Here is a 23,382-nt window from a genome sequence, read left to right as displayed (position 1 = left end):
TGAGGCCTGCTCCTGACCAGAAGGGACAATTGAGTCCAACCAGACATGTCCCATGGCACCCACACTGTCCCTGTCCAGCCCCATCAGCTGGCCATGGAGGTATCCAATGGACAGATGGCCTTTGCCCTGCCCAGACAGGCCCAGCTTCCCTGGAGGATGGTGGTTGTGCCCTGAAGGAAAAACGAGTGTGGCCAGGGAGCCTGGTGTGTCCTGGTGCCTCAGGTGGCTGCCTCCGGGTGGATCTAGATAAGTGATGGGAATGTTTGAGAGCTTTCATTGATACCGACATCCTGCTGTGGTCGCGTGCCTTAAGTTCACCACCACCGGTCCAGAGTATCTCTAGAGTATCTCCAGCCCTTGGATAGCCCTGTGGCTCATCTAGATACAAACCCTGTGCAGAATTCTCTGGTGGCCTCAGGGCTGTGATGTCCCTGAGGCACTTAGGAGGGAGAAAGAGTGTAAGCAGGAGGCCTGAAAGAATTTCCAGATGGGCTCAGGAAGATGGAGCCCAGTCTCTAAGACAAGGTCCCAGCAAGGTGGTTCCTCTGAGGCACGGTCCTGGGAACCGCCAGAGGCAGGGAGAAATGAGGCCAGGAAAGGAGGCCACACTGGGGGCCCAGGGCCTCATCCACAGGGAGCCCCCAATGTGTAGCACTCATGGATCAGGCTGACACAGGTGTGACCGGGCAGTTGGGGGTTCACACTCCGTCTCTTCAGAGTCGCTGCTTGAGGAGCACCTCCACTCATGGCTCTGGAAGAGGCCCCTGATTCAGACTGACTAGAGGACCCTGGCCTGTGGGTGAGAACTGCTGTTTGCTATAGAACCTTCCTCAGAGGCTAATAACCACCACAGCCTTGTTTCCACCGATCCTCCTGGGTGGGTACAGGGCTGAGAGTGATTCCTTTGCCTGTGGGCCTCAGGCCCAGGGTATGTGGCCCTTGCTCCCTGCACTGGCCTCACCCTCTCTTGGGTGTGGAAGGTCAGGAACTCTGGGCCTGGCTTCTTCTGGCTGGGTCACTGAAGAACAGGTGTGGCCCAGAAGCTTTCCCTGAAGGCGAGGCCTGCAGGCTGCTCCTGGGCACCCGCCCTGGTGGCATCTCTGTTCTGTGCCCTGCAGACTATGAGTTGCAAGTCATCCTGGACAGGGCCTGGCGCAGGGAACACCTTGGGGCTTGGTCTCTGCCTCTCCAGCTTCTCTGTCACCACAGTTGCTGTGGGCGGCCGGCCTGGGGACACTCCTGTGTCAGGTGGAAGAGACACCTGGAGGTGGGAGACTCGAGCTCCCACCCTCGAGGAGAGTGGCGCTTCTGAGCCTTGTCTCAGGCCCCTTCCCATGCGCCCCCAGCAGGTCAGGCCCGGCACACTGCACCACACTGCAGGTGCAGAGCAGGCAACCCTCGCTGTGTCTCTGGTTCTTCCACTCTGGTTGGACACCTTCCAGTGCATGCTCAGGACTGGACATGTGACCACGGTCAGGCTGTGAGGGGCGAAGCGGGGAGGAGACTGATCCGATGTATCACTGTTGTCTCTGCTAGCCAAGTGCAAGGTGGTTATTACCTTCAACCAAGGACTCCGGGGAGGGCGTGTGGTTGAGCTGAAGAAAATAGTGGATGAAGCCGTGAAGAACTGTCCGACTGTCCAGCACGTCCTGGTGGCACACAGGACGGAAAACAAGGTCCCCATGGGGGAGCTGGATGTCCCCCTCGAGCAGGTGGGTTTGCTCCACTTTATGTGGTTTGAGGAGGAGGAATTTTATCAGGTGAATTGGGTCTGGGGCTTGTTGGGTTGTGGCTGTCAGTCTGGGCTCCCTAGAACTGCCCAGGGTTCCCCTGCAGCACCTGCCTGCCTGTTTCCTTCTTGGCCCTGGGGATGGAACCCAGGCCTCGTGCCTGCAGAGCATGTGCTTTACCAGTGTGCGGCCTCCCCAGCCCTACCCGTCCCCTGACCCCATGTTGCTCTGCTGTGGTGGAGCCTGGAAAGCCAGGGAGGTGCCTTCTGGGGCAGGGGCTGCTCTCAGAGGTCAGGCTAAGTCTTCTCTGCTGCTTCTCTCCTTCAGGAGATGGCACAGGAGGCCCCTGTGTGCGTCCCCGAGAGCATGGGCAGCGAGGACATGCTCTTCATGTTGTACACCTCAGGCAGCACTGGCTCACCCAAGGGGCTGGTGCACACCCAGGCGGGCTACCTGCTGTATGCAGCCCTGACGCACAAGGTAGGTGGGGGTGGTGTGCTGTGTGTGCATGCAGGGCCACGTGAGCCATGACACCGCAGTGGTGGGCCTGTGTGTGAGAGGCACCTGGGTGCTCTGCTTGGGTCCTGGGACAGGGTCCTGGCTGCTCCAAGGCCCAGGCTGCTGCTGCTGTCACTTTTGCCTTCATGGGCTCCTCATGCCATATAGTGTCAAGAATTGTATCTTAGAATTGCATTGGAAATGAAAGAATCTAAACAATAGGGATGTATGATGCTGAGGATGTGGCTTAATGGTAAAGAGTGTGCCTTGTGTGTGGGGGCCCTGGGTTTGAGCTCCAGCCTTGGGGGAGAAAAGAATCTCAACTGGAATGGGATAAAGATTGAATGCAGATGCTCTTAAAAATTCAGACATTCTCCTCACTTCAAGGTTCATTTTTTTCTTTTGTCTTTAAAAGAAGACATTTTTGCAGACCCCTAAAAGATTTGTGGAAACCAGGCGAAGTGGCACATGCCTGTAATCCCAGCACTCAGGAGGCTGAGGCAGGAGGATCACTGTGAGTTTGAGGCCACAAAATGAGTTCAAGGTCAGCCTGAACTCCAGACTGAAACCCTATCTCAAAAAGACAAAGTAAAAAAAAAAAAAAAAGATTTGTAGATGCTAGTCCCTACTCATTTTAAAAGTAAAATTTAAAAAGACAACATTATAAAGAAACTTACGTTTAGTGTGTAGGATTACATAACTGTGAGTAACCTTCTTGGGATATAAAAGCAAATGACAGAGCCTGGCTTTTAGTCCAATAAATGCATCTGCAATCAGCATTCATGTAAACGTTGGGGGGTGTGGTTTTACAGGGCGTCCCTGGCAACCTTGAGTACTACCTAATACTTTCCAGCTGGGCTTGAGTTCCTCAGTATCATCTGTGGACTGGACTCTGTTGCAGGCCATCTCAGTGCCTGCTGGCAGCAGCAACACAGGGAACTGCCCCTGTCATGGCCACCTTCTACCATCACACAGACAAGATACCTCACCAGGCTGCTGTTCGTCAGCTGGGCAGACCCAGGGCAGAGAGGGCCTCAGTGGTCCCAGTGGAGTCTTGGTTGGGTTGGTGGCCCAGGTCCAGTTCTGACTTGGTCACTGTGGGCAGCTGTCAAGGTGGGACCAAAATGCTGATTGGCCTGTCTGGGTCACATGGGAGGTGATTTCTGGGGCGGGAAGCAAAAGGGCCAAGGAGGAAGGAGAAGCCAGTGTCGGGACAGGGTCATCCGGTGTCTGCATGTGCACAGCATGCAGCCCACTCCTGAGGACGCTGCACAGGGCCAGCATGGAGGACCCTGACAGACAGGCAGACAGGCAGATGCCCTGCAGGGCTGTGGAGCAGACCACCGTTAGGCTGATCGTGGAGTCCAGGCTGATCACGGAGTCCCACGCTGATGTTGCTGCAGGCTTCTGGCTGACCTCACGCAAGGCACAGAGCTTTCTCACCCTAATTTTCTCAGCTGACCCCTCCCCCCTGTTGGTGATAGGACGTTGCAAAGATGTGCAGATTGCACAAGATGCTTGGACAGTAGCCAGTGGGACTGACTGTGAAGAAAGTTGCAGACTGGAGTTTCCATTATTTACATAAAGTGTACACGGGGAGCTGTAAGCAGGGTGAGACTTCATCCTCGTGTGTTCAGAGCGTTTCCAGGATACCGTCGACACAAGCAAGAAATGCGAGGCTGGGGGGATGGGAGAATGTCTTTCAGATCTCTCTTCCATACTTGGAGATTTGGGGGCATCAGGAGTCGGCATCATCAGCCTCCTGTGGATGACACTGAGTGTGAATGGCAGTGGAGAGGGAAGTATGTGTCGTCTCTCATCAGTACTGCTCTGTGCTGCGCACAATACTCAGGCCTTGGGGTGTGAGGATGCCTGGGACATCCACAGGGTCGCAGGCAGCCAAGTGACCTGCCTGCTTGGCAACAGGCAGAAGCAAGATTGTTTGGGTACAGCATGGGCTCTCTTGCTGGGCTTGGTGGCGAATGTTTGTAATCCCAGCACTTGGGAGGCTGAGACAGGAGAATTGCTTCCAGTTCAAGGCCAGCCTGGACTACATAAGCAAGTTCAAGTCCAGCTCAGGTGACAGTTGTGCCCAGCCTTGGACAAATGTGTTACTGCCGACACTGGTAACATGAAGGAGGAGAGGCTCTCTAGGCGTACAGTGTCAGAGGTGCCAGTGGGCTAATGCCAAGGCCAGAGCACTGTGGGGCGGAGCAGAGCTGCCCACTTAATGGCAGCTGTGAGTGGAGCACAGGGGAAGAACCAGAGAGGCAGGGCCAGGGGCTAGACCTTGCCCCCGGGGGCCACACCTCTGGGACCCACCCTGAAAGCCCAGAGGTATGCTCTCTCTGTCTCCAGTCAAGTTGACAGTCAAGGTGAACTGTCACAGGGCTGTGGTCATCGCTGGGGTTCTAATGTGTGTGCATGTGCACAGGTGTGTTTGCCATGTATGTGTGTGCACATGTTTGCACATGTTTGTCTGTGTGCCCGTGCACATGTGTATGTCAATGCATGTATGTTTGTGATGGATGATGGGAGTGAGGCTGTTAGGGAGAAGGCTGCTGACTCTGCGGGATGTTGGGGTGATCAGTGGTGTCAGAGAGCTGACTGGCTGCGGGTCCCCTGGGGAATGACTAGCCCCAGGTGCCTGGCCTCCTCCAGGAACTACAAGCTTGGTGGTGTGGGTCCAAGCTGAATTCATAAGCCTTTTGGCTCCATGCTGTGCGGATGAGGACGTCTTGGTTAGCCAGCAAGCAGAACCTCATTCTTCCACGCAGACCCACAGCTCCGCAGGGGCCTGGCCATTCACAGCCCTGATGAGCAGCCTGCAAACTCCAGGGTGTACTGACCACTGGTTGGCAGCAGCAAGACCCTGGTGTCAACTCACCAAAAGTTAAAAGTAGTCTTAGAACATACAGAAATCCACCCATGCCACATGTGTGGCTCAGTGGGTCATTTGAGCAAACACCAGACTCTGGTCAACAAATGGAACACTGCCAGCCATGCAGGAATCAGACCAAGTTCCTACTTCATTAGGGGTCAGCTTGGGCTCTGGAGAACCCCTCAAGCCCCTCACTGCAGTCCCCAGGGCCACCTCATCCCACGGCTCAGCATTGCCTGGCTGTGCATGCCTGCTGTAAGCATGGTGGCGCTTTTGCGTCTGGCTGCTGTCACCCACACACATCTGCAAGGGGTTCCCTGCTGCACGTGTACGGCACATCTCTTTCCCCCGCCGTGCCCTGTGTGCAGCCCTGTGACCCTCAGTCACCTGCCGCTGGTGGCCATGAGTGGCTACCTCTCAGCTACCAAACCCTGGCTGTCTCCACCTTGTCTCAGTGACGTGCGGGAGTGTGGAGGGGAGGGAGGATGCCGCCTGATGGCTCCCCTGTGTCCGCAGCTTGTGTTTGACTACCAGCCCGGCGACGTCTTTGGCTGTGTGGCGGACATAGGCTGGATCACGGGACACAGCTATGTGGTGTATGGACCCCTCTGCAATGGTGCCACCAGCGTCCTTTTTGAGAGCACCCCAGTTTATCCCAATGCTGGTGAGGACCCAGGACCCCATCAGGGGCCTGTGCTGGGTGGCAGGGCCGGGTGCAGGTGAGGTATGTGTCTTGTGGTCCTGTAGATCAGATGCCGAGGGACAGCAGAGCTGCCAGCCTTGGCCCTGTGGGTAGATGGGAGCTGGAAGCCGTGTCCACAGGTGCTCTGATGGTGGGGTACAACAAGCAGCCAGATGACACTGCATCTTACACCACCCTCCCAGGTTTCCATCCCTCTGCCTTAAGCCTCCTGCCCTGGGATCCCTCAGCATAGGCCCTGCTGCCTCTGCGGCCACCTCACTGGCCAGCCCAGCCCTTCCTTAAATCCAGGCCTGCAGACTGTAGAGCTGCCTGCGCTGGGTGTGGCTGGAGCACCTCCTTAGGTAGGGAGTTTTGGAGTGGGAGAGGGCACAGGCGGGACTGAGGCTTAGGTGTACCCTAGTCAGGTCCCTCAGGGAGTGGTGTGGCTTGTGGGGTTCTGGGGCCAGAGGTCTTGTCGGGCATGGGCTCAGCTGTGAGGTATGTGCGGCATACAGGGAAGACCCATCACCTCTCCCCAGGGGACTGGGCTCCTCTTGGTGACCACAGGCAGACGTCTGCACACACCTGTGTCTGGCTCCTCCTGCTGATGACTGGGTTTGGCCTCCTGCAGGTCGGTACTGGGAGACGGTGCAGAGGCTGAGGGTCAATCAGTTCTATGGTGCCCCGACCGCCATCCGGCTGCTCCTGAAGCTTGGGGATGGCTGGGTGAAGAAGTACGACCGCTCGTCCCTGCGCACCCTGGGCTCGGGTGAGCATGCGCTCTGGGTGGGTGGCAGAGGTTACAGCTGGATAGGGAGAAGGCCTGAGGGGTGGGTATGTCAGCTGGACACAGAGAGTTAGGTTTGGAGTCCTGGGGCCTGACATGGCTTGATGGGCAGATGGGTGGTGAGGCTGCGTGGGTGTAGGGACGGCGGTGTGTGCCCTCACACTGTGTGGGGTCCAGCGCCGGCTCTGCTGTCCCCAGCTGTGTTCTCCTCGGAGCCTGCGGCTTCTGCCTGTGGTGGGTGTGGCTGCGGGGCTTCCCTGACACTTCCTTGGGTGTCTGGCTGTCCTCCCTTCTGTGGAGCACATGTCCAGAGTCAAACTTTGAAGTAACAGGCTAAACACAAGCTTAGCACTAGTAGACTTTGTCCCAAACTGTTGTCAAGTAGTTGTGTTGAGTGTGTGCACTTCTAAGTATGAAGAGAGACGTCCCGGTTTCCTCCCCCAACTACAGTGTGTACAATACCCCAGCCCATGTTCTTGCCCGCTTATTGCCTTTGGACCCTGTAGCAGCTGCTTGTGTCTTCTGGCAAGTGTGATGGAATCACAGCTCTCTAGGTCTCCTTGGGTGACATTTGGAGCAACCCTGAGCAGTGACCCTGGCCTCTGAGCGGCGCTAAGCTCTGCCTCTCTGTGTGCTTCCAGTAGGTGAGCCGATCAACCACGAGGCCTGGGAGTGGCTACACAACGTGGTGGGGGACGGCAGGTGCACGCTAGTGGACACCTGGTGGCAGACAGGTGAGCGTCCCCAGCAGGTGTCAGGGCTGGGGTCTAGGCTGGGGCTGGGGCTGTAGGATCCAGGGAGGCAGGGTCCACTGTACTATTCAAGATACGGCCTGGCCTTGCTTCCTGGCTGTCCTACACTAGTAAGGTCTTCTCAGGGCCTCAGTTTCCCAGCCTGTAACTTGGGGGTCCCCAGGTCTGGCACAAATGGAAGGGGCTGGCACAGGCTGTGCCCAGCTGGGCGTGTGTGGTGAGCATGCAGGGCTCCCTTTTCTCTGCATCCCCTGCCTTGTTATTGGGGTGCTGGCATGGAGCCAACTGAGCACAGCTGTGGAGCAGGGGAGGACCTGCTGTCCCGGAGCCCTGAGTCCAGGTCGGGGTTAGCAGGAAAGGATGCTGCTTCCTGGGGCACTCCGTTTTGGTTGTCCCCTCCTAACCCGGTGTCTGACTCTGGATGTGCGGGGCAAGAGCCCACTGCAGACACGGTGACAGACCCCTGAGGTGCCACAGGGGTCCCATCTGACTGGTTAGGGACCTTGTACCCCTCCTCTCCCCTGGACCACAGGGGCAGGTGGCAGAGCAGTATGAGGCCAGGCCTCATGGGCTGAAGTAGGCTCTGGCAGGCCAGTCCTCCTTATTTTCCTGTTAAAGCAGGCGACTCTGCCCTTCCTTGTTCAGAGGCAGAGGCCAAACCCAGAGGGCAGGATGGAGCAGAGGGAGGTACAGGCATGCCGCTGCAGGACATGGCGCCCGGCCACAGCTTGGTCCCAGGGATATGGCACCTGGCCCCAGGGTGGGTCTCAGGGCTGCACCCAAGTACCCCCTTGTGTACACACTGAGGGGCCTGAGCCGTGTTTACCCAGACAGAGGTCCCAGGGCCACTGGGACTGACCCCTCCTACCCCTGCTCTGATCAGCACAGGCGCACGCTGTGTCTTCTGGGGATGCAGTCTGTGCTCTTGGCCACCCAGCATTTTCTCTTGCCTCTCGTAGAGACTGGCGGCATCTGCATTGCGCCCCGGCCCTCCGAGGAAGGGGCTGAGATCCTCCCTGGCATGGCCATGAGGCCCTTTTTTGGCATCCTGCCTGCTCTCATGGATGAGAAGGTATGTGGGGCCCCTGCACAGACCAGTCCCCTGCTGTCCCTCACCAGTGCTGGTGCTTGCTTCCCAGGCCTTCCTCAGGGAGCTGTCTTGATGACATCACTGTGGGGCACGAACCGGGCTCTTGGGAGGAATGTTCTGGACGGCTGCCTATGGCCTGCTTGCCATCTTTTAGCCTCGGTCAAACAGTGAGGATGATGATGCTGACACTCGGCTCTCACATCTGACTCTCCCATTGTCTTCCGGGTCTGCAGGGCAATGTGGTGGAGGGTGGCGACGTCTCTGGGGCCCTGTGCATTGCTCAGGCCTGGCCGGGCATGGCTCGGACCATCTACGGTGACCACCAGAGATTTGTAGACTCCTACTTCAGGGCCTACCCAGGTGAGTGGCTGGGGGCGCCCTTGGGCCCAGCCCAAGTTCTGCTGGAATGTCCTCAGGAACAGTGATGGTGGACAGCAAGGCACGGGGGCAAAGGACAAGCACACAGAGGCTTGTGTGCAGCCTTGCTTCTCTGGACTGTGGAGCCAGCCTGACCTCGGGCCTCTGTGGGCCGGGGCTGTGAGTGTGAGGTTGGTTAGTGCCAGGCTGGGGTGCTCTTAGCTCTTAGCAGAGGGGAGCAGAGAAAACATCATGGAAACTGGCCATGGCTGGGGTTTCCGCAGCTTGTGCTTATGCTTTCCCAGCTGTTCTTGAGCTGTCGGGCCGGAAGTTACGTGAATGCCACCTTGTCTCATTGGAAGCAGTGACTTCCAGTCTCAAGCTCTACTGAGACCCTTTGGGGTTCCTCAGATTTCTGCCAGCTGCCTGCTTAGGAGGCTTGGTTGGGGCTGCGGGGAGACTTCAGGGAGGGTAGGCTGGCCAGCATGGCAGCCTTGGCCTGTGGCTGGGATAGACAGGGTCCCACCGCAGAGGCCTGGGGTTCAGGGCTCCTGAGTGGATCATCTGCTGGGCTGCAGGATACTATTTCACTGGAGATGGGGCTCACCGAACCCAAGATGGCTACTACCAGATCACGGGGCGCATAGATGATGTCATCAACATCAGCGGCCACCGCCTGGGCACCGCAGAGATCGAGGATGCCATGGTGAGCATGGCCCAGCCTCTCCTTTGCCCTGGCACTGCCGTGATGCTGTCAGCGTCTGCGTGGGGTGGGAACGTGACCTCAGCCCCCTCCAGGCTGTGGGACTTGCCACATTTTGCCCTGTTCTGTGTGGTGCAGGCTGACCACCCCGCTGTGCCGGAGACCGCTGTCATTGGCTATCCCCATGACATCAAAGGAGAAGGTGAGTGTCCCTTTGGGCAGCCTCTCACCCATGTCCATCCTCTCGCTTGTCATGGGTGCCCCCTAAGCACAGTGGGCTGGGAGCGCCGGTGACAGGGTCTGCAGAGCCAAGCTGCTCCTCCTCTTCTCTCCCATGTGGAGGTTTTGAGGGGTGGGGAAACCAGTGACATGTGCTGGGCAGGTTGGGGTCCTGAGAGGCTCGCCATGGCCCAGGTGGCCCTCACTGAGCTTGGGAATTTCGTCCTGGGTCTTTGGCCCCCTGGCAGGGCACTGTCCACACCTCATCATGGGGCATCCTGTCCCGTCGCACAGCCCTGTCCTCTGCCTGCTGGCTTGGTGTCCATGGTGTTCACTGGATGTGGGGTAGAGCCTGGCTCAGGCTTCGGCTGTATCTGGACTCAGGAGGAGCCCGACTGTATTCCCGCTGGCACAGCCACCTTCTGGGGAGGCAGAATGAACAAGCAACCTCCTCGCCTGGGACACACTTGGTTCTGGAGACAGTGAGGTCCAAGTCCCAGGGCCTAGGGACAGGCAGGAGTGCTGGTGTGTTGTAAGAGGCTTGGCCTGGTATGACCTTGTGCTCAGTCATGCTGGGCACACTGATACACACGAAGGTCACCACCGGGCACACCGACCTCACGCCAAGGTCACCGCCGGGCACACCGACCTCACACCAAGGTCACTGGCAGGCACACGGATCTCACACCAAGGTCATTGTCAGGCACACTTTTGCTGGCCGTACTGACCTGGAGCCAGGTCACCGCTGGACACACTGGCCCGGTGTCCACTCACCACTGGGCGCACTGACCCGTGCCAGGTCACCTCAGGGCACACTGACCCCATGCCAGGTCTCTGCTGGGCACACTACTGTTGGGCACACTGATCCCTCGCCAGGTCACTTCCAGGCACACTGACCCAGTGTCATCTCACTGCTGGCACACTGACCCCCTCCGGGTCACCACCGGGCACACTACTGCCAGGGATACTACTGAGCACACCAATCCCCTGCCAGGTCACTGCTGGACAGGGACACACTGGCGGCCCACTCACCACCGAGCACACTGATGCGTGCTAGGTCACCTGAGGGCGCACTGACCGCGTCAGGGCACACTGCTTCGGGGCCTGGGACGCAGACTCCCCGCTCCTGTTAGGGGCTCACTGGGTCACAGCTTGTCCCAGATATCACCTGCTTGCCTGCCATGTTGTGTGCCTGTTCTGTATTTACTCAGATGTCTTTTATATTTTATTTTATTTCATTTTGGTGCTTTATGTGTGCTGAGAGCTGCTCTTTCCACCTTGTACCCGCTGCCCCTCAGGTGTTTTCTTTAGACTGACCCACCGTAAAACTTGAAATTGGTGCAAGCGCTTCAGAAGCAGCACTCTCCGCTGCTGTGAAACAGCTGGGCGCGGAGGCCGCTGTTTCTCTGTGGGGGTGGCTATCAGGGCCTCCTCAAGCGGAGGCCTCGTCCAGGCATAGTCAGGGTGCAGATGGAGGCAGGAAAGTTGCCTGCCTGGCGTGGTGACCTGTGTCCTGCCTACAGGCCCTCAGTGGCTGGGTCTGCGTTTCACACTGTGGGAGGACTGCAGGCCTGGGTGTCGGGTCCCGGCCTTCATGGATGAGCGCTGAGCTGTTCGGCTGTTTGGCTGTTCGGCTGTTCGGCTGTGGGGCCTGAGGGGGCTGTGGGGCTGCACAGGGGCCTCTACTGGCACTGTCCCCACCGTCCCCACTGTTCCCCTGACAGGTGGACTTCAGCCGTCACATCACGTGAGGGGCAGTGGCTGCCCGGGGGCTCCAGGCTGGGGCAGAGTCCTTGGGTGAGCACTCAGGCTGGTAGCGCCCACTAGCAGCTGGGGCAGCTCTGTCCTGAGCAGGCCTGGGCCGCCTGCCTTCGGGCAGGGATTTCGAGCAGTTTCTTGGTTTCTCACTACTCTCAGCATCTGTTTCTTTCAGTTTGTGGATGGCCCAGTAGCAGTTCTGTCTGCACACCGTGCCCGTCTCCTGTCCCTCCAGCAGGCGCTGACCTGTGGGAGGGGGCGCCCCGGCTTGGCTTTGCTTCAGCCCCTGAGCCTGGCTGAGCTTTCAACCTTCTGGCCTCGGCCTCCGCCCCCAGCCACGTGGCTGCTCTCTTCATCTCCTCTCTGACACTGCAGTCCAGGCCGCTTCACCTATGCTCAGCACCAGGAGAAGAGTACTGGGTTCCTCCTATCACAGATCTCTCTCACAGCCTGCGGGTGGGGTGACGCCCGTCCCTATAGGGCCAGAGCCATAGGCAGACTCAGGCAGGGTCAGGAAAGCCTCCACAGGGCATCAGGGGGCTGGATGGGGTCTTGAGGGGTAAGTAGGAGTTTGCCTACTTGGAGGTGGAGGCGGGTGCCTTTCAGGCAGAAGCTGAGGCCCTGCAGACCCAACTCTGCAGGCACAGTTGCCCTGACGGTGGTCAGCAGGTGTCTGTGGGGCTCCTGCTATGCTCCTTGTCTCTCTGCTGGGGACACAGCCAACAGTGACACAGTGACAGTGACGCAGTAGCCACCGTGCTAGGAGGAGGCAGAGGCGGGAGAGATGGGCCAGGACAGCAGACAGGTCTGAGGGAACTGCACAGCCCCACGAGAGGTGCACAGGATGAAGAGGAGCTGGGGTTGATGTGGGTGTCCCAGAAACATAGTGACAACACGGTGTGCTGTGGGGTCACCGGGGACTCGTGGAGGAGGGGTGTCAGGTCCGGGGGACTGGGCTCCGGCCACAGCTCTTCCCAGCCCTGGGACATTGACAGGTGAAGCCGGTGTCTGTGCTGACCGGAACTGCCCAGAGCTGTCCAGCACCCCCGCCAGCTACACGATGTGGTGCTGAGATGTGGCGGGAGCAGCCGAGGGGCGTGTCCTCATCCTCGGCATGGAGGCTGTGCCCGCCGTGTCTGTGCCGTCTCATGTACATGTCCCGTCAGCCCCCTCACAGGTGGTTACAGCTCAGGGACAAGCGAGAGTCACACGAGCCGGGTCACAGTGGCCGTCAGCACCTGCTGCAGTGCCAAGCTCCCAGCCATGCATGGCTCTGTGGCATGCCCATGGAGCTGTCAGAACCACTGCCACACTGTGTTTGGCAGAAAGGCACTGTCAGGGCCATGGCAAAAGAGAGCAGCTGCCACAGTGTCACCAACACAGGATGTAGAGATCCCTTGGAGCCAGGCATGGTAGCACATGCCTATAGTCCCAGCTACATGGGAGGCTGAGGCAGGAGGATTGCTTAAGCCCAGGACCTGAAAAGCAGCCTGAGCCACACAGCAAGACTCTGGCTTAAGACCAAAGCCTTTGCATTGATGGCGGATGGCATCCGGAAGCTGGCCAGGCAGGTGTTGCTGTGGCACTCCCAAACCTCTGCTTTCCTTCCAAGCTGCGTTTGCCTTCATCGTGTTGAAGGACGAGGCTGGTGATGCGGATGCGGTGGTGAATGAGCTCAAGTCGGTGGTGGCTGCCAAGATTGCCAAATACGCTGTGCCCGATCAGATCCTGGTGAGTGGCGCCTTGGGGGCACGCTGCTCTTGTTAAGCCCCTTCTGCATGTCCTACGGTGTCAGTGACGATAGTTTTGGACGAGCTTATCACCCGCTTCCATCAGCACCAAAACAGGCATGAAGCTGGTGTGTGGTACGCGCCTATGATCCCAGCTACTTGGGAGGCTGAGGCAGGCAGATCAAGACTTTGAACCTAGTCTGGACAACTTAGAGAAGCCCTTGTATAAGATTTTAAAAGGCGTGGTGGGGGGCATTAGGGCCGTCACAGCTCAGCATGTGGCCCCAGGTTCAATCCCCAGTGCCACAAAACGAAACAACAAGCACTGGGGTGATCTGCTAGGTTCCCCAGGGGGTGGGTGAGGCTTTGGCCTGTGGCTGCCAGAGATAAGCCCAGGACTTGGCGCTGAAGAGAATTAGGGATTTTATTTTCCTTTTGTGGCTCTGCGTTAGCTCCCCACCGCTCTGACAAAATAACTGAGACAATTTAGAAGGCAGAAAAGCTTGCCGTAGCTCCCAGTACCAGAGGTTCCTGTGGGCGGTGGGTGGTCAGAGGGGTGGGAAGATCCAACTTCCAAAGCCCACCACATCCTGGGATGCACGGGCTCAGCATTACACCTCAACATGTGGGCTTTGGGGGCCTCCTAGATCCACATGTAGCAGAGCAGAACCCGGGGCCTTGCACATGCCAAGCATATGCTGTGCCCCTGTGCTATCCCCACCTGAATTAAAGTAGGTTTTCATAGAGAGGGCTGGAAACACCGGCGTTCTCCCCCATTGTGGCCTCTGAACACATCTGCTGGTGCCATTGAGAGGAGGGCCCATCACCCTGGGCAAAGCTGGGCCACCTTGGCCCCAGGGCCTCCCTTTCTCCCTGCTCGGCACCCCAGGTGCCAGAGCTCGGGGCAGGGGTCCGGGGTTGCTCAGTGTCCTTGCTGCTGGCCTGGCGTGTGGAGCTGCTGGGGGACCCAGCTGAGTCCCAGAGACAGAGCCACTTGAATGTCCGAGAGGTGCTGAGCCTTGTCCCCAGACAGCTCCTAACCTTCCCCCACTGAGCGGCCCCATCTGGTCCATGGCTGCTTGAAAATGCTGTGTTAAATTTTCAGACTTCCTTCTGTGAAGTCGCTGTCAGCTCTCAGGAAAGACAAAACTCAAAGTTGCTGCAGGGGAAAGGGTACAGGATGTGGCTGGGTCCCTGCCCTGGAGCCTACAGGCTGGTGGTGGTGATGTCAGCAAGGGGGTTGTGTGTCACTGCTTAGCAGGGCTGCAGCTGACCTGCCCCATGGTCACTCCTGCCCTCAGCCTTGGGCCCAGGCCACGGCAAGGTAAACCAGAGACCTTCGTGCAGTCTCAGCCTGAGTGTGTCCCTCACCCCAGGCCACCATGCTAATGCTGCACCCTGTTGCCAGGTGGTGAAGCGTCTTCCCAAAACCCGCTCTGGGAAAGTCATGCGGCGCCTCCTGAGGAAGATCATCACGGGCGGGGTCCAGGACCTGGGGGACATCACCACCCTGGAGGACCCCAGCGTCATCGAGGAGATCCTGAGAGCCTTCCAGACGCACAAAGAGAAAGGGGCAGCCGCCAAGTAGTATGTGGCCTCAGCCGAGTTTGGACCTGCCGCAGGGGCGCAGCCTCACTTGCCCTTCAGGACGTCCCAGCACACAGGCCACACCCCAAGGTGAAGCCGGCCTGCAGCCCCTCTTCCTCTGGGCCCTGAAACCTGACCTGCCAGGATGCCAATGCACACGATGCCTCTGCGCCACTCACCTTGGGCTCGGTCTGCAGGCCCAGGACATCAGCAGCATCTGCGGCTCACACCCAGGGCAGCCCCATTTCTCCAGAAGTTTCCAGAGACAAAAGACAGAGGTGGTGCTGTTTGTATGCTTGAATTTGGAGAGCACTGGGGGAGTGTTCCAGTGTGAGGTGAGGGCGCCCACACGCACACATGTGCACACACACGTGCACACACACACGCACACTGCAGCAGAGTCAGGGAAATCTGCGCTGCCTCCATCAGTGGGGAGGGCGTGCTCTTTGATGCCTGTTAGCGAATCTGGACTTCTGGTCAGATGTCTGTGCCTCCACCTGTTTGCTGTCCTGGTAAATCTGTGCCTCCACCCCATGTCGGTCCCTCCTGACATTGGTCTGTCGCCTCAGGACGGATGAGCCCTGACTTCCCTAGCTGTGAAGCTGCTCTGGGTGGATTTGTTCCTCTGAGCTGTGACCTGGAAGGGTTTGCTTTCTGCTCGATGCCTCAGGAAAACTCAGATGAACCTCAGGGCAGTTCAGCCTGAACGGGGATCCTGGTCTGGGGGCAGGGGGAGCCAGAGACCCTGGCAAGATGTGCGCTCCGCCCGGGCTCCTCCTCAACGTGCCTTAAGACCGCATTGTGCCGTGGGTCAGGTCTCTCAGTGCTCGCTGGGAGCCAGGCCTGGTGCGCAAGGCCGAGGTGTGGGGCAGGTGGAGGCCACCCCTGCACACCCCGGGGCTGTGTGAGTGTTCATAGGATTGGGTGCTGCACACCGGACAAGGCCTTGCCACATGGGCTCCAGGCGATCGGGTGAGCCCCGAGACCCCACAGTGGCAGAGGCTACAGTGGGCACCCCTCTGAGCAGCAGTGCTCATTACCACTGGTGATGCTAAGCCACGCAGCGGGCCGCACAAGAGCCGTGCCGCTGTTACAAGATGACTTGGGTCTCCGGCTCTCATGTGGTTAGCAGGGATGTTCAAATAAAATTTTATTTTGTTCATGCTCCATGCAGGGCTGTGCTTTGTTGGATGCGATTGTTTCCTTCCCTTGGTGTTGGGCAATGAACCCCCCTCGCCGCTGGGTTGTTCTTTCCGCTGCAGTCATCCTAAGCACAACACCAGAAGGGCAGCAGGTCTGTCCCCTCAGAGGGTGGTGCTAACAAAGCCTGTCCTCTGATTGAGCAAGCACACTGGCAGCTGCTTGTCTTGCCTCCCTGGCACAGGCACTGCCTCCCGTGATACCTCACCCAGTGCCCAGCCACAGGTGGCACTCAGGCCACAAGCTCTACTGCGTAAGAATCCAGGCCCTCAGTCATTGAAGCTGCATCTCAAATGTCCGGTAGTGACAGTGGCCATGGCGACCAGCTGGACAGCACAGCACAGGCATCCATCACCACTGGTGGTCCACACCAGCCCTCTGGGTGTGGGGAGCTGTCGGCCTGCTGCCCCAGTGTGTGGGGCCGTTAGAAGGAGAAGCCACTGAGCTGGTGCCAGGAGCTTTCACCCCAGCTGCCTGGGGGGCAGGAGCCAGGAGGCCTGTTCCCTGGGCTGTCCCCTTGACCCCTTGGGTCATGAGCTAGATGAGCACAGAGGTGAGATGTGGGGACCCCAGCATTCATGTGAGAGATGGAACGGAACAGCAGCTTGCTGGCAGCAGCCTGGCTTCACCTCCCAGGCTGGTGTCTCTGCAGGCGGCTGTCCCGCTTACCCCTCTGCTGGCAAAAGCTGTGGCTTGTGCCGGCCTCCCCCTACTTCGTCAGTGACCCCACCCTGGCTGCACGTGCTCCCTGTATCGCAGTTCCCAGGCTTGGGGACAGGTTCAGGCCTGGCCACGTGACACTGACAGGGCCCCTGACAAGCCCACAGAGATACCACGAATGAGGGCACAGGATGTGGCTGCCACAGGGAGGTCCGTCCCAAAACACAGCTGCATGGCCGAGCCCCTCCAGACTTCTCCCTTGCTGTTGGTTTTCTGCTTTAGTCAGCATGTCCTGACAGGGACACAGTTGGTGGCCTTGAGATTCAGAGAGAAGGGCAGGCAGCTACAGCAATGGCACAGAACCATGCAGAGGAGCATCAGAGGCATCAGGGATTGGCAGCCCAAATGTACAGAGCCCCTAAATGTACAGGCCAGCACAGCAGGTGATGTTTGTGGTGACACGTGGTATCACCATGTGATGCCAACACATGGTGATACCACGTTTGTCAGACCCAGGATGGAGTAGGGCACAGTGGGTTCTAAGAACAAGCTGTGTCATGCCCAAAAGGAGACACAGCTCCTCAGGATGCCTAAGTGCCAAGGGGAGTGTATCCCCATAGCATCTGAAATAAAATGGCACAGAAGAATGACGGCCATGGTCCGTGACCTGGCTGCACACAGCTCCCGTGGGCGAGTCATGGGAAACAGCCTGCAGCTGGACCAGGAAGAACTTTTCTGGAGATGGCAATTTCTTTCTTTTTGATAGGAGTTGTGCCAACATGAGCTTTAGTGACTTCTAACCTGAAATGTATAGTTTCTTCCCTTCATCTTGTTTGGGAATTTTGCTGCATAACAGGATTAAGCCACATGAACACATCATTTCTGACCCTGGAATACCAGCTGGGACTTGTTTCCTTTGGGTGCTGGGCATGCAACCGGAGCCTCACATATGCCTAGGTTGGACTGCACCCGAGCTGCACGCCAGTCCCTACCAGTAGCTTCTTGTTTGTTTTTGTAGTACTGGGGATCAAACCCAGGGCCTTCACTCTGAGCCACATCCCCAGCCTTTTTATTTGTATTTCTTATTTTGAGACAGGGCCTCACTTAGTTACTAAGATGCCCAGTATCAGACAGGCAGAAACAACTCTTGCTATGGACTGATTATTTGCTACCTACCCCGTTCATTGGTAGAAATCCTACCTCCAAAGTGATGGTATTTGGAGGCGAAGGTGGGGTTAGAGCCCTTACAGGCAGACACCCAAGAGCCTGCTTCCTGTCTGCTGTTTGCCATGTGAAGGCAAGATATTGAAGGAGATTCTGATTTTCTCTCATTAAAAAGACGGAGCTGCACATCCATGCACATCACTGTACCGTGGGGTGGAGATGCATGCTTGAAGGTGGCCTGCAGATCTTCAGCAGCATCAGTGAAAATGTGGCACAAATGAAAAGCATGTGTGAGAGGCCCTGAGGCTTCACTGGAAATCATTTGCGGTGGCGGGTGTTGTGAATTAGTTACCAGCTTCTACTCCTGGAGCTGGGACGGAGGATCCAGGGCCTCAAGGCCTGGGCCTGCCTGGGCCAGGTGTTCACGGAGTGCTGTGGTCTGTGGCGTACACAGTGGCCTGCGATGCTTCCAGGGGCTGTCCCAGGCTCCTGGGATGCTCCCCAGGACAGTGCCGGCCCAACAAACAATCCCAGGATGCTGAGGCTGCACCTGAACTTTGAAGGACTCTGCTTCACATGGGCCTGGCCTGGGGGCCTGGAGAGCAGCTCTGGGGACCACTGACCAGGCTCCATACAACCCTTATTTTCTTCTGTTTCATCGTAAGACAGTGGATAAAGAACTGTCAAGCTAGAAGGTTTTTTTTTTTTGGTGAAAACAAACAAATCCAAGTGTTTAAGACATAAATGTATATCAGAGAAAGTTGGTGTGAAACACAACCCAGGTAGCCCCACTGAAATCACGACTGTGGCCTGCCAGATGCCACCCTGCCCATCCTGGTTGGAATCTGTGTGCCTGCTGAGCACCAGGGTTTGGGGAGACCCTCGTGGCCCTGCCTCTGGCACAGTGGACTCCAGAGGGTGTGACGGGCAAAGTGGACCCAGAGCACAGGTCCATTTAGTGTGGTCTCTCTGGGGTGTGGATGTTAAACCAGGAGGGCAGGAAGCTGAGTCCCTGGAAATCAGCCAGTGAGGCAGGAAGGCCTTTCTTCCGGGAGTTTATGAATGCTGTAGGCTATGAGGACTTAGGAGTTTATCAGGTTAATAATATCCCTTTGTTATTGCAGGCTGATCAGGTCTGCAACCTCCTAAACGAGTGTATGGCAAAGGCTAAATAAAAAGAGGCAAATGGAATGATTTCAGGGCTCCAGGAGGATCAAAGCTCTCTCACAGAAGTTAAGGTTCTCTCAGGGCTAAGACCAAGACCTTCTTTGGGTCACCTGTATTTATCATAAGAAGGGAGGGGAGTACTCAAGAAGGGTGGAACCACTCACGGACATCTCTAAGTAGAGCATTAAGTTAATCCTCTCAAGAACAAGATGCCTGAGGCTATATCCATAGCTATATCATATAGAGGCTATATCCATAGCTATATCATCCATATGAGCTATATCCAGTTGAGGTCTGATCCAGGTGTCCTTGGCTATGATCTTGTCTTATCCTTTGAGGCTTTCTGGCTTCATCCACCACTACAGGTTTTAGTAGGGATTAGTGACTCACAGAGGTTCACTTACTATGAGTCCGCCATTTCCAGATAAGGAGCCTAGGGCTTGGACAGATTCACAAGTGAACATGAAAAGCCAATTGATTAATTTAAGTCCTGCTCAGGTCTGCTTCGTAGTGGTCTCCATCCGGAGCTGAGGAAGTGGGAGTGCTCCAGGAGCCACACACTTAGCCAGCAATGAAGGCAGCCCCACCTAGGACCCCACTGGTGCTGCCCATCTGCTCGGTTGTCCTCCCTCAGCTTCCTGCAAAGCCCAAGCTATGTAAGCCTGTTGACAGCTCAGAGGCCACCACTTCTGTCTGCCCTCTGCTTCATCCTATGATATGAGGACTTTGGGGCTACCCCACACTCACTCCCCACCAGTCTTGCTGCAGGGCTGCTATTGCCCTCCACCTGGCTACCTGGTCCCAGAGTTTACATTTGGTTTGGTCACAGTGGCTGTTGCTGAATGCAAAGCTGCTCCCCCGACCTGTACCAGTTTTTATCCAAATATATGGAAGGTGTTGGTTAGTGACCCTGAAAAACAGGGTGCCAGCTCAGCCAAGGCGACAAGCCAGAGGGCAGGAGCACTACCCTACATCAGCCCAGAGGAGGGCTGGGTGTTGGCTGTCTCAGTGCACTGTCAACAAACTTGTGAGGCCCTACGGAGGTTAGGAACCCTATCAGAGTGACCAGTGTTACAACGTCTCTTGGAAGAGGGTGGAATTTTCTTGGTCAGGGTCACCAACTGGGTCATCTTAGGTTTTGTCTCTGTCATGTAGATCCAAGCTTGGACCTTATAACCTTTGGAATGACCAGCACACCTTGACCAACCCCTTCTAAAGGGCATCACCTCACCCCAGGCATCACCTCTGTGACTGATAGTGAAAGAAACACTGAACCTCTATAAGTACATGTTTACACAACCAAAGGAAAAGCCAAGCAATAGTCATCAGAAGAGAAATGATTAGTGGTTTTCAAGAAATGGTTTCTGAGTACAATAAAATGATTACTCAGTGAACCATGTCAACCATGAAATGTCAGTGTCCCGGGAATGACGGGCTAATGAACTCAGCTTTCAACAAGGTAACAGTATGTCCACACCCCTTGTTGATGCTGAGTGCCAAATGTCTTTCTTAAGGAGCACTTAACTTGTCGAGTATGGGTTGACTTTAAGAATTCTTCCAAGTAGGGCCATTTAGGCAGTTTTCCAGTTGGCCTGGTTTGAACCCTTACTCTACCTGGCCCTGCTTCTCGCTAGGCAGACTTATGTCCAGCCCAAGAGCCTCGTCCATCCATAGAGGCAGCCACTGGCCTGTTCTGTTGGTTTCTGCTGGATCCTATCCTCTCATGTGGCAGCTCAGGGTCGGGCACCTCACCATGCTGGGAGCATAGGAGTCGGACTGTGGACAAGGAGACTCTAGTCATATGCTGCAGGATACATGAAGCAGGGGGAACACGGGAGCCCCTCCACCACAGACGTGCTCAAGCAGTGGCCCGGCTATCCCACAGGTGGCATTCATGTCAGAGACCATCCCCTGATGGTGGCCAAGACTCAGGTGACTGCTGATCTTAGCTAGCAAGCAGCCTAGAGGTCAGTAGCTCAGTGGCACCTTGAGGACTTGGGCTCCCGGCTCTTTCGGTGTGTGCCCCCAGCATAACTTGGGATGAAAGCAGGGCCAGTGTCATTTGTCTCTTTTATCAAAAACTTTCCTGGAGATCAAAAGAACTCCTACATTTCTGTTTTTATTTCCCAGCAAGAACTCTGCCTGTGGCCACCTTAGCTTCCGAGCTGTAAGGGTGACGGTTTATCTTTTCCAGCTCTTGGTGGAAAGGGCCAGCCCAATAATAGGGTTTGCCAAGGTTGCGTGGAGGGACACAGAGGCCAGGCACCCAAAGGCATGAGTGGTGGTGGACAATAACTGTCCAGTCCTAAGAGACAGCATTGCTTTTCCTGTGCCAACTCCCACGAGCACATTCAGATCCTTCCACTAAATGTTTCCCTCGTTTGTCTTACTTTTTCCTTTTCTGAGATGGGTGGGGTGGTGGTGTCTCATTATGTTGCCTGTGCTGGCCTTGAACTCCTGGGTTTAAGCAACCGCCCTATTTCAGCCTTCCTGTGTGTGCCACTGTGCCCGGCCCTCTCCCATCTTAAGCTGGCTTTTGTGAATGTGTTTCTGGCAATGGTGTGTAATCTAGTATGATGTCTTTACAGTGCACCAGCTTGTCTATGATTCTCTGCTGTCCCACCTGAACGGAAACCTGAGCCTCCCAGCAGAGCTCAGCAGCTTACCCTGCACCCTTTTCTCCATAGCCACTCCTCTTCCTACTTCCCTGGGCTTGGCCCACTTGCCCTTCCTTGCCTCTTTCAGACCATTCTTGATCACTCAATAACCCTAAATCTGCCCCAAGCTGTCATCCCCCCTCCCTCCCCCCAACCTGCCCCTTGCAAACTTGCTTATGCAAGGCTGGTGTGCAAGGCTCTTCCTATGGTTGCTTCTACCTGAAGGCCCTTGTGCCCCCAGGGCACCCTGCCTGACCTTATGCTTCTGGCCTCCTGCCTGCAGGTTTCCAGGGGATATCGGTGTGAGGACATGAAAGAGCATGGGCTGGGGACAGACCTCTGGACTACAAGTGGCCTTGCTTCCGGCATTAGCTTCCAGGTGTCCTGTTGGCTATCTGCTCAGCATCAGGGGCTGCTTCTCCCATGTGGGTAGTCCTGAGTGTGTAGTCTCAGGCTGGTGCTCCAGAGGGTGTGATCCTCATCCTGAGTCCTAGGTTGAGGAACCAGCCCAGAGGGCCTCAGGCAAGGGCTGCTCTGTTCCCAGGGGACATTGGCCATGACTGGAGACGCCTGTGATTATCATGGTGTTAGTCAGCTTTTTGTCACTGTAACAAAGACCTGAGATAATCAACTTACACAGGGAACAGTTATTTTGGCTTAGGTCATGGTCAGTTGGCTCCAGGCTTTGATGGCAGTGTTTCCTGGTGGGGCATCTGCTGGAGCAAACCCTCACTTCCACACAGGGAAATGAGTAAGAGGAAGGGTTGGAGTCCCACGTCCCCTTTCAGGGCACAAACCCAGTGACCTGGAGACCTAGGCCCCACATCTGAAGGTCTCTACCATTTCCTTTACCACACAAGCTCTGGTGCTCTGATCCGCATGGCAGCCGGAGGGTGGGTGGGTGGAGGCTGGATACTGATAAACTTTCTAGTGCACAGGATATGTCCCCTGCCTGTTAGGTCCCTCACATTGTACCCTGCCCAACTTGAAGTGAAAAACTCTGACAGACAACTATTCTGTTCAAATAGAAGGCCCCCTCACTCAGCTCAAGAGAATAAAGTAAGTCTGTTTATTAGGATGGTTCCCAGGCCTAGTTCTCAGGTTTGTAGGAAACCTCCTAAGTCTACAGAATGCCACACTGTAAATCAGCAACATGCAGATGTCCTCCTGCACTCCCCTCCCCTGGTGGGGCACCAGACCCACCAATCACCCCTGAGAAACTTAAAATTTTCACCTTCCTCAGTGCAATTTCCCCCTCCCATAATATAGTCTATAAAGTAGCCCCCCTTCCTTTGTTTGGGGCCAAAGGCTTTTTTGCCCATGGCCAAGCTGCCACCAATCTGAAATGAAGATATTGCTGCTTGCTTCAATCTTGCCTGTCCTGGTGGTCTCAGTTGCTACTTGGGGCCTAGCCTGACACTTCCCTCCTCAAAGTGTTAATTAACAGCACTGAAATGAAGAAACCCGATCAAGCCAATCACAGTGTTTTCATTCCTCTGACCATAACTGGAATGGAGAGAAAGGAAAGTTGATCTGGTTGGCAGCTGGGCTGGAAGGTGGGGTGGGAGGATGGACCACCGAGATAAGACATAAGCGAAGTACACCTCACCAGGACGTGTAAGCAACAATTCTAACCCATGCTGTGCAACTTTCATGCTCTAAGTTGGGACCATCCCAATAATGTTTCATGCAGTCCTGTGTGCTCCAAAAGGAGGCTATGAGCTCATCTCTCAGCAGCTCCCATGGGCTCTTGTGTTCCA

At 56.3% G+C, this 23,382-nt stretch overlaps 1 protein-coding gene across 1 annotated transcript in view; it reads left to right on the top strand.

Annotated features, from left to right (window-relative positions):
* Positions 1-15,943, top strand: part of Acss1 (acyl-CoA synthetase short-chain family member 1) — a 37,113-nt gene extending 21,170 nt beyond the window's left edge. Inside the window, exons 4-14 of the mRNA XM_005380983.2 lie at positions 1,537-1,712; positions 2,058-2,210; positions 5,626-5,773; positions 6,423-6,560; positions 7,220-7,312; positions 8,290-8,402; positions 8,654-8,780; positions 9,356-9,483; positions 9,619-9,682; positions 13,070-13,188; positions 14,596-15,943. Of these exons, the coding sequence (XP_005381040.1) occupies positions 1,537-1,712; positions 2,058-2,210; positions 5,626-5,773; positions 6,423-6,560; positions 7,220-7,312; positions 8,290-8,402; positions 8,654-8,780; positions 9,356-9,483; positions 9,619-9,682; positions 13,070-13,188; positions 14,596-14,775 (1,439 nt within the window). The 3' untranslated portion in view covers positions 14,776-15,943. The remainder of the gene's footprint in view (positions 1-1,536; positions 1,713-2,057; positions 2,211-5,625; positions 5,774-6,422; positions 6,561-7,219; positions 7,313-8,289; positions 8,403-8,653; positions 8,781-9,355; positions 9,484-9,618; positions 9,683-13,069; positions 13,189-14,595) is intronic.
* Positions 15,944-23,382: the final 7,439 nt, after the last annotated feature.

The sequence above is a fragment of the Chinchilla lanigera genome, unplaced genomic scaffold (genome assembly GCF_000276665.1).
Source record: "Chinchilla lanigera isolate Chin_1 unplaced genomic scaffold, ChiLan1.0 scaffold00014, whole genome shotgun sequence".
NCBI lineage: Eukaryota > Metazoa > Chordata > Mammalia > Rodentia > Chinchillidae > Chinchilla > Chinchilla lanigera.
This window is presented reverse-complemented; position numbering and strand designations above follow the sequence as displayed.